The following is an 11056-nucleotide window of genomic DNA, read 5'->3' on the forward strand; positions in this document are numbered from 1 at the left end:
GTTTTATCTGTTAATGTGGTCTCGATTGAAAATTGGAAATGATGCTACTATCATAAATATATATACATGTGCTTGTGGAAAGCACCTTGGTGATGGAACAAGTTCTTTAGCAAATCTATTTATTTGTCATTTTTCTGATTTCGTCCTTATCTAGAGTTGACGTTGTGGAATTAAGACTTAAATTCTTAGACACATTTTTACGCACAAATTACATTCAAGGCTCGAAAAATTATTCATGATTAAAAGATTATTTTCGTGAAGAATTTGTCATTGATTTATTATTTCTTTAACAAGTTTCCTCAACAAGAAATAAAGTACCTAGCTCGTTAGGCATTTCTTCATAATTCCATATGTTGTTCTTTACTACGAGGGTTGTTCGAAAAGTTAATGGACAACTGTCATATCTTTTTTATTTCACGTAATATGCTATCCAAATTTGGTAGAAATATTTTAACAATAAATCCAAGTGATTTGTATTGATTTTTTTTCAAAATATTACGATTTATTCAAGAGAAAGGTAATCCTAATTGAAAACGACAAAAACGATGATCTTTTAGGATGTCACAGAGCAGCAGATAACGATTGCAGTTTTGTATTTTCCTCAAGGAAAATCCTAAATAAACACTAAGAATGTTGGAGGAATCAAGAAATATGTCACAAGTGAGTCGTGCATGTGTGTACCAATAGTACAGGCAATATCTGAGTGACAGAGACTTAGTATCGGATGAGGATAATTTATGAGGAAACGGTTTAACTGTAAAAATCTGTAAAAAAAACTTCAAAAAGTTCGAAGGAAAAGACATAGGCGCTTCAGAGTTGCTTATCCTGTGAAAGCTGTGTTCAGTTATAAAACAAATTAAAACTTCAACAAAGGAAATTTTACAGCGAGAGCAATGCTTAAGGCTCAAGTGCATTATACGAAGAAAATAGTTCCATTTTTTTCTCGTAAGAATATATATTTTTGTATATTCATTTATATTCATAAATGTACAAAACAAGATAAGTAAGCATATTTTGCATATAAATTAAATATAAATATTGATGAATATTTAATGAATATTTATGATCTTTCAAAAATATTATAATTATAAAACCGATTTACTGCAGATTATGTGCATGGGACTATTTTAGAAATAGGGTTAAATGAATGGGCATTTGAATATACTCTGTGAAATGCATAGGTATAGTATTTTTAGAAATTCTTGACTCTATATTTTGACGTGGTATTGCCGTTTAGTGCACTCCACGGGTATAAAATATGTTGACTTTAAGCTGAAGTACATGAATTTCTGTTAAATCGAATCGAATTGAATGAAACTTCAACATCAACAAAACAAATATTTTTACATATTATATTGTGCTTACTCTAAATTTCTAGTGAGTGATTTAAATTAGATTGACATCGTCCACGAACTTTTCGAACAACATTTGTATTATCCTATTTAAAATCACTAGCATTGTGAATAATAATTAAAGTTACTATATCAATTTTATTAACTTGAACATTTTCAATAAGTGTTTACAAGATAATGATAATCATTATGAATTTGTTGTACATCACGACGAGACATAGAACAGATATTAGAGCAACATGTCACCAGACCTTAAGACAGAATTAAGACAAGTTTAACAAGGTTAACGTTTTGATTCATTGGAGAAAATGCAGGTTTTTATAGCCTTAAGATTTATTGAACTTCAATTCGGTTATTTGAAGCAGATGTTATCGAATTATGATTCATATTTCATATTGAAGATCGATAATTATAATTTTTCTGAAAAATATCACAAAAATTATGAATATTTATAATGAAATAACAGCCAAGTCCTTATTCAAGCAAGGTGTACAGAATTTATCCATATGAGTCACCTCAAGTAAAGATAAAAAACAATCTATATTTATGATGAAAAAAGTCTCTATGCAGCAAATGTAGATGTATGCATGGAATTGATATCTTCAAATAATGGCTTAGATTTGAAAAATACCGGTCCATTGTTCATTTTGCTTAATAATCAGATTTTGAAGTAAACACTAAAAAATTTTCATTATTCCTTTAGTGTCAAAGTACATACGAGGGCTGTTCGGAAATTATTGAGACATTTGCTTTTACTCCATAAGGGACAGGGATAAATTCCGGAAAATTCGTCAACTGTTTATCGAGAACGAATAAAATAATTATACAAAATTTCTAATTTATTGGATAATTAGATACGGTCCGGTGAAATAATAAACATCATCATCAGCATATGCCAATGGACCTGGAGCAGTCTCGCTACGTCATTTTAACGTCAGCCGGAGATGTTCTAGTATGAGAAACGATTGAGAAGTGTTTACTCTCCTTTTTTTGTTATTATATATATATTATACAAAAAGTAAACTGCCCGTTTCTTTAATTGATTATTTAGAAAAAAAAACGTGCTGCTACACTGTAATTCTTTTAATGTGTCATACATACAGATTAAACTAGTATCATGAGAAGGATATGGAGATAACGAACAGTATTCAATATCAAAGTCTATAAAACAATGCAAATTTGGAACAGAGCAAACATGGACCTCCGAAATATCAGAGGTTGGATTGGGTGCCATTGAGGAGTAAGCATCTGTTTCTGACCGGTCAAAACCGCCGTGTGCTCCCTTAACATGTAGTGCCGATTTATGCAACGTGGGTCAACGGTCTTGATTCCGTTATCAGTTTTGATAGAAAAAATGATGGTCGTATGGGGAGTTTGATTTTACTTTGGTTGAATTGCTCGACATGTACATAATGGATATGCCGGATACTGTTCTTTATGTAATAGTATCAGACTGTTTGAGGCCCGTTAGGCCTTACTTAAAACATTGCCATTTGAATGTCCAAAAGTTACCTAGAGGAGGCCGACAATAAAACAATGGCAGTTAAGGCATTCATTGTTTTCTACCCGTCTACCCGATAAGTAGATAAAAGAATTGAGACATTAAAACCAGTTTTTGTTTCATTTCATTCATTCAATGGCAGTCGTTTAGTTAAGCAGGACAGCACTCCGATGGTGATTTTTTTTTTCATTTTGGGACATTTTTCTTCATTTTGTGCATAAATTGACGTTAATGGTCATAAATTTGGGTGGTATTATTACCCTCACTATGGAAAGTAAAAAAGAAATACTTTTAATGCGGAAATTTTAGTTTATATAATGGAAATTTTCAGTTTTTAATGTGCAACCATCGGGGAGAAAACCTTATAAAATTAGGAGATTCACAGCCTTTTTTCAGGAATTGGATTTAAGTTTGCTTATTCAAAGTGCTGTATCATAAAACATTAATGTGGAGGAAGGTTTGTTATTTTGAAGCAACTTGATTTTCTTGCGATTGCTTTCCCTGAAATTTTTTTCCTTACATTTTTTGTTTCTTGACATGTATAATCTTTATTTCATTCTTCTTCTTGTTTTTTTTAAATACCGCTCGATTTTGTTATCACTGCCATCCAATAATATATAATCGGACTGGTCATTATTATTTTCGGATGACTAACGCTACAGGTAATTTTTTAGACAATAAGAACAAATGCATGACGTCACAGCAATATTTTAACTTGGAAGATAGTAGAATCAATAGCTTCTGGCAAAATTTGCCCATATATCTTTTACATATGAGAGCTCTTTAAACTGGACGTGTGAGGACACCCATCTTATTTTTGTTTGGGATTGGAACAAATTTTGCCCATGCCGTGACGAAACTGCTTGTAATTAAAGTTGAACACCCCAGATATGACTGTTTGTTTTATATAGTATACATTAGAAGAAAATAATTTTACGTGATTTTTAAAAAGTGTTATAACATTTAAAGAAAAATGGTTGGTAACTCTTGCGGCAAGTGTTGGCAAATTTTGAACAAACCGCCATGAATGGTATGAAAAAAAAAAAAACAGAAGGTACTATGTATTGGATATATGCCGAATCAGTTCTGTATTAAAAAATATCAGACAGTTTGAGGCCCGTTAGTGTTATTCCAAACATATTGTCTGATTTTAATTGCATACATGTACTGCAATTAATTGAAGAACTTTTTGCTTGTTTTAATCTCAAATTCAAAAATCAACTCTCACAAATTATTGAATGTCTTTTAACAGTTTAAAAATCGTGTATCTAGATAAAACTGAGGCTTACTTGAATATACCCAGGACAAAAAATCCAAATAAAAACCGCTCGTTTATGTTTTTGTGATCTTTTTTGCGAAATTCCCTTTCAGTGTAAGCAATGTCCAAAAGAATCTTGCATATTACTTCCATATCTAAACGCTTATGATAAATGCGTTGAAATTGAATAGGATCTTACGAATGTCTCTTATGCAAAAATTAGATGTTAAAAAGATTGGATTCGAAAAATGAGTAAAACTGAAAATATTTCAAATTGTATAACGTATTATTACCAAAAAGCAAGAAATCAAATCCGGTGTGGTTTGTCATTCATTTTAAGGACCGAAATGAATAAATCATTGTATTAAGAATATAGAGATAACAAACAGTATTCAATATCAAAGTCCATAAAACAATACAAAATAGGAGCAGAGCAAACACAGACCTCCGTAACATTAGAGGTGGGATCAGTGCCATTGAAAAGTGAGCATCTCCTGCCGACCAGCTACATCCGTCATTCGCTCCTTGTCATGATTTGTAAATAATTGAAAATCCGGCGTCAATTCAGTTTATAAATAATGGACTAACAATTAGTATGAAAAATGTCAGTCAGCATTTGTATAAGTAAGAATGATAAGCGTATTCGTGATTAACATCAAAAGTGCAAGGACATAGACTACTTTATTTGAGCTCAAATTTGGAATATCTATTGCTTAAAAAATGTATATTTTGAAAAGTGCTGGGGCGGATCCTTGTCTGCAATTATCAATATGCATAAATATTATAATTTATAACATAATTTAAACGAAGGGAAATTTTTAGCTATTGTACGGCATAAATGTCAATACTTTCCAAACATTACATACTAGCTCCAAGCGTTTTTTCGGTAAACAAAGTAAACATCTTTTAATGTGACTATTTTTTTGTATTTCAAAAAGAAACGTATGCCCTTGCACTATCCTCATTTCTTACATTCAGCTTAACAATTTTTTTATAGTAGTCAAGTGACAAACTGCTGATACATTTGATATTACCGGAATTCTGTGCGGCTAAGCCCTTTCCATTATGGATAATTACATATGATTATATTTTCTTCATGTATTCGGTTACTCTGTTGCAACTTATTAAAGAGGAAATACATATTGAAACGGTTCTAAAATCAAATTTTACATATCGGTCAACATAGCTGAGTTCATTTTTTATGGAAAATTCACCCTAAATCATCTTTGTTCAAATTGATATTTTAAGAGATACATGTACTTATAATGTGTTAGCTGAATTATTGACAATGTATGTAACTCATTTCTTTTACTAATGTCACTGATTTTCTTTTAAGAAAAAGTGGCGATAACAGCGAGTTTAAGTTAAGTGTACGGTGGAATATTTAATGCATCATATGCAGTAGATGGAATTACAGAATGCTTAACAGGAATTGACCGGAACTTAGCTTGCACTAAAAATCAGACCAATCCCTGGTTGAAAGTCAATCTTAACTACACTAGCACTGTGGATAGAGTTTTAATCTACAATAGGCAAGACTGCTGTGGTAAGAAATAGTTTAATATTGATGACAATGTATTTCTGATAGTCGGTTTGAGTACCGGTATATTTCATATTGAAGCTATTACTATCATGTGAGAAATGTAGCGTAATGTGCAAGTTGCTGAATGAAAACATTAATAAATTCAAAATCCTTTTAGACCAACGTAAAGTTTGAACACAACGAGAAGAAAAATCTTTAATATGTATGATCCTTTTTATTTTTGTGCAAAATTCTATGCTTTCTCTTCTAAAATTCTGTTTGTTTATAACATTTTTTTACAGGAGAACGACTACATGATGTACGAGTAGATGTCATCGACAATGGACGTACTGTTTCGTGTGGTTTTTATCCCGGACCAGCCGCCAATGGAGACCGTATCCTGTTTTTGTGTGAAAAGGAAACCAGAGGGAATGGAGTTACCGTCTCTATATTATCAAAAGACGGACAACCTGACTTCCTTCAGGTTTGTGAAGTAGAGATATATGGTCAATCTTAGGACAATATTATTATTCACTGGTCTTACTTAAGATGATAAAATATGTTCCTAAACGTCTATATATGTATACAATACTTGTTTGATGCATTGCTAACATTCACTATTGAAGCGTTCAGCTCTATTTAAAAGGGTTTTTCGCTATTATTTAGGTTGAGTGATTTTAAATGTCATTGTAAATATCATTAATCCTTTCTAGAAAAGTTTTTAAACAAAGAAGAATATGTGTTTTTATAAATAATGCTAAGGCCATAACGTTGAATGTCATTTCTGCACCAAAAATGTGTTGTAAGATCAAACATTAACAGATGAATATGATAATCTCTGATACAATGTTGTCGTTGTTGAAACTAGTGTCATTTTATGATATCATAGTTTTCCTGCGCTTTTGAAATTTTTAGATTTTTCTGACAAATTATAATAAATAAATGGTTTTCTTGGTGATTTTTTGTTTTATTTTTGTTATTTTTCTTTGTCTTGCCAATTATTTAAAAACATTGTTAAAAATGCAGTCGGTACTGAAAAAATTACTGGCACTTACAGTGACTATTGACACAAAATTCGAATTATGTGTAATATAAATGACATGGCAATAAGAGGCAACTTAAAATATATTCAATGCAAATCTTTTGTTGTACATTTATTGATCATCAATCAAACTACATAAAGTATTTGAAAATCGACTCCTCGATGGTATGGCATCGTTACTACAGGAAGTTTTATTCTGCATTAGATACTGCGGCATAGTATCTATATGTACCTTTTATGATCAATATCTCTAAAATTAGGTATTTCTCCTCGGAATAAAGGAAGGAATTTGCTGAAAAATGAATATAAACGATTTTTTTATCGAATATATTTTGCCTGAATGTCCTTCTTCCCTTTAATAAAAATAAACATTTTTTTACCGTGTACACAGTTTCTAAAGTTTCATGAAATGGGAGAAACGTTTTAAGGGGGCCGACTATAGTTTTCATTGCTCAATATTTCGTGCATCATAGAAAAATGAAGCGTTTTTACTGTTTAAATGGAACTTTTTTCGCTTAATTATTACAATTAAAGAAAATTAAGAAATTATACGTATTAAAATGTAACAAAATTTGATATAACTGATTTTTTAAACCAATTTTGCAATTGATAGGTAGATTTACGTCGTTGCAGTGTGTTTTTGACGTGATGATAATCTGTACCTCTTAAAGTAAGGGGTATTAAAAATAATATTAAAGAAAAAGTAAAATACGCTCTTGAAATTCAAAACATAGAAATTTGAGTATATCTCCAATATTTTTATTATGTTTTATGTGAATCCATTGTGTACGTCATATTTTGTAGTACTCTATAAAAATAGTAAAATTTGCTAATTTTTTGCATTTTGAGATGCTCCCTCTGGTAACAAGAATTTTGTGTTTGTTATATATATTGTATAATATAGTATTACTTATCACATATTATAGTTTGAACAAAATGTCTATTGTAGTATTTGTATAATTTGCTTTAAAGTGCTGAAAATTGGCATTTTCCTAATCATATATATAATCCTATAGTAAATGTACCTGTATTTTGAGATGGTCCCTCAAAAATACCTGGACGGTATATTTTACCCAAACTTTGCATGTAAACTGAAGATAATGTAAGTTATATATGGTATAAAAATGAAGAGTTTTGCTATTGTAGTTTTCACACAATAAAACTATAGTACCCCCCCCCCTTTATACCAATGCGTTTTCTGACAATATCAACAGGTGTGATCAACAGCATCCTTTCAATTACTTCTAAGTGTCATTTGAATTGGATATTTGAACTTTTACGCCCTGATCGTTCTGTATGTTTAGCACTTACTCACTCTTTAAATTTGAGCAACAATTGTTCACTCTTGAACAAATGGATTTTGATTTTTCTGTATATATCTGCACCTTCTTTGATGAGAAGTGCGGGAATGAGAGTACATGTATCTGAATTAAGCATAATGATTATAATTATATAAATTAGAAGGTGAACGTGAAAATGAAAAAAAATGTCTACAAACATATTACAAAATTGGTATGGAAAGATTTACGTGTTTTTGACAATATTTTATCTGCAAAGCCACACCAGGGCAATGTGGTGTGGAAAGTAAGTATCTAAATTCCAATATTTGAAGGAGTTGAGCATTGTCATGCTAGAGAAAATCTTAAATGAATTCATGTAAAATACATGTAAAATAGGTAATCTTTCGTCTAAAGAAAACTTGCATGAATATTTTTTTATTGTTTAAATCATTATATTTATGCATAGAAATACATACTGTTTAGATATTAGGTTTACATTCAGGTTAAGTGGAAGTACATCTTTAAAAAGAAAAATGCAAAGTACACTCAAAGATTGCATTGAAATTAGCAGTAAATATATGAATTGACATGAATTTCTTTGAAAATAAAGGAATGAAACATTTATATTTTCAATTATTATTTTAACTTTATGTTAAATATTTGTAAATTTAACTGAATATTTTTCATACCTCTTTGAATACGTTGAATATTAATAATTAAACAGGTGATCTGATAACCTTTTTAATTATTTCTAGTGAATGTTGCTCTGGTTTTATTTGAGATGATGGACATGGTACCTGTATACGTATGTTTTCATCATTGTCTTTATCCAAAAATCCAGAATTGCATCATTCAGCATTTATAAATAATATCTAGAATATTCATTTAGTCTTTTCATCTTCAAGTAATATCGCTTAAATAAAAATTCGTCCTTACAGGTACTATTTCAAATCCAATTGATGGTTTAAGTATTACAAATATCGTTTATTACATGTAACACAATATTCTTATCGATGAAAAATGCATTGCCGTTGAAAACGTCAAAGGAAACAATAAAAATAACTTTATTTTGAATGCCTAACTGTAACTTACTCTTTAAAAATACATTTTCTAAAGTTCCTAATAAGCATGTGAAGTTGATAAAAATTTTTGTAGCATGTAAGAACGGATATTATGGAAGAAATTGTACCTTTAGATGCTCTTATCCATATTTTGGAAAAGATTGTCGGCAAATGTGCAACTGTTCTCAACGTGATTGCAATTATAAACATGGCTGTAGAATGTTATCTAAGGGTATATATATTCTCATATTGTTTCATAAAAAAATTCAACATACTTTTTTAAAGAAATAAAAAAAACAATTAAAATTTATATTGACTTCGTCTTATTAGATTGCGACCTTGGATACACTGGGCCCTCATGTGAAATTCCATGTCGCTATCCTGCATATGGATATTTTTGTCAGGAGTTCTGCAATTGTGAAGAAAAATGTTGTAATCCTTCAACTGGATGTGAAGGTAAAACTTGATCATCTGAACTGAACTAAATGAGAAAAGCTAAAAAATAACGTATTCCTTTTAATTGCATTTCATAGCATTGGCATTATTCAATTTTATGTGCTAAAAATAAATTTCTTTAATTATCCAAATTCAAAGAATATACATGTATCTTATCTGAATTTCCTTACATGCAGTTGGATCTCCAACATTTGAACCACCCTCCAAATCAACAACCAAGAAATCAACGAATACAATATTATCAACAACTACAAGTAATTTGCTAAGAATATCAGCTTTCAGACGAAATATTCCATTGCAAATAAATTAACGTCTTCTTTTTAACTGTTGGACACGTACGGATACGCAGTTATAGTTTCGTATTCGTTCTGTCTGTGTCTACGAAAAATAATATCAATGATAATTTCGTTGCTTTAAAATATCATTACAGCCATCAACCTTGTGAATAGAATTGAGTTTACCATTTATTTATTAACTTCTTGTCGAAACAAAAAGAGAATTCTAGCATTTTCTCTCTTTACAATTTCTTCTAGATTGTTACACTGGTTTTGTTGGGCACTACTGCAACATTTTATGCCGCTATCCCTCCTATGGACATTTATGTCAGAAATCCTGTAACTGTGAACAGAAGTTGTGTGATTTCTCCACTGGATGTAAAGGTAAAATGCATCATCAGGGTAGAATAAACTCGGTTATAATTTATGAAATATGTCAAATTTGAATAACATACTTTATTTTGTTTATATACATGTACCTCATTTTTTTATTGATAAGATTTTTCATTAAAAAAAGATGATGCTACTATAGCTAAGTCAGTTGACTGCTCGCTCTCTGATCGGAGTACTTGCACGTTGTTTTAATCTCGTGCACGGCTGCGACAAACCTTCGATTACAAAATTGTAGTAACTGTTTCTTTTTTGAAGCACACATAACTATGAAATTAATATTGGGCTCCTTTGGTTGAGATCTTTGGTCTCATGTTTCAGTAGGAGGCAACATGATAAAGTACACTTAATGCTTATTGGCCCTGATTACCGAGTACAGATCTCAATTTGCAGCCTTTTATCGGTATATGGTGACGTTCATGTATCCATTTGATTGAAAACGAGACATGAAACAACATTCAATCAATTAATTCTGTTTAAAAACCCTACTCAACATTATCTTTGCTTTAGCTGTGTCTTCAACTATTGAACAACTATCTCCATCACAAACAGAGAAATCAACACTAAGAGTGTTGTCATCTAATTCAGGTATATTTACACAAATGCATTTATTTTTCAGTTGCAGGAAGTAAAAATATTTCTTTATATTTGTTTTATTCGTTCTCGGGATAAATGTAAATATAAATATTGAATACTGATTGACTGCGATAAAGTTATTTATCTGAAGATAGCTGGATTGTACTTGTTTTAGAAAAAAACAATTTTGCATTCGAAGGGAAGTCTGCATACTGCAGGATATTCTGAAGATGTATTGTAGAAAAGATAAACAATTTCTGTAGTTTGATTTTAAATATTTCAATAAGAAAAAGCATTTTTATAGAACATATCACTGGGATATGATAACTTGAGTACAATATAT

The 11056-nt window shown here is 30.5% G+C and overlaps 1 protein-coding gene across 1 annotated transcript; it reads left to right on the forward strand.

The window, feature by feature from the left end:
* The first annotated feature begins 8105 nt into the window (after positions 1 to 8105).
* LOC134245612 (multiple epidermal growth factor-like domains protein 11) lies at positions 8106 to 10843 on the forward strand. The gene is made up of 7 exons (XM_062728169.1): positions 8106 to 8259; positions 8711 to 8760; positions 9111 to 9248; positions 9347 to 9472; positions 9649 to 9726; positions 10006 to 10131; positions 10648 to 10843. Exons 3-7 carry the CDS (start codon positions 9188 to 9190, stop codon positions 10767 to 10769), a joined length of 513 nt encoding a protein of 170 aa, XP_062584153.1. The 5' UTR covers positions 8106 to 8259; positions 8711 to 8760; positions 9111 to 9187; the 3' UTR covers positions 10770 to 10843.
* Positions 10844 to 11056: the final 213 nt, after the last annotated feature.

This window comes from Saccostrea cucullata, unplaced genomic scaffold, assembly GCF_032062105.1.
Source record: "Saccostrea cucullata isolate Sc308-1 unplaced genomic scaffold, CSIRO_AGI_Scuc_v1 ctg1768, whole genome shotgun sequence".
Taxonomy (NCBI): Eukaryota; Metazoa; Mollusca; class Bivalvia; order Ostreida; family Ostreidae; genus Saccostrea; species Saccostrea cuccullata.

Excerpts from the sequence above, each read along its gene's own strand:
- LOC134245612 (XM_062728169.1), top strand. The coding sequence starts at position 9,188 with ATGTGCAACTGTTCTCAACGTGATTGCAATTATAAACATGGCTGTAGA. Across the intron at positions 9,473-9,648 it reads TCCTTCAACTGGATGTGAAG|TTGGATCTCCAACATTTGAA; the intron begins GTAAAACTTGAT and ends CCTTACATGCAG. Across the intron at positions 10,132-10,647 it reads TTTCTCCACTGGATGTAAAG|CTGTGTCTTCAACTATTGAA; the intron begins GTAAAATGCATC and ends TCTTTGCTTTAG.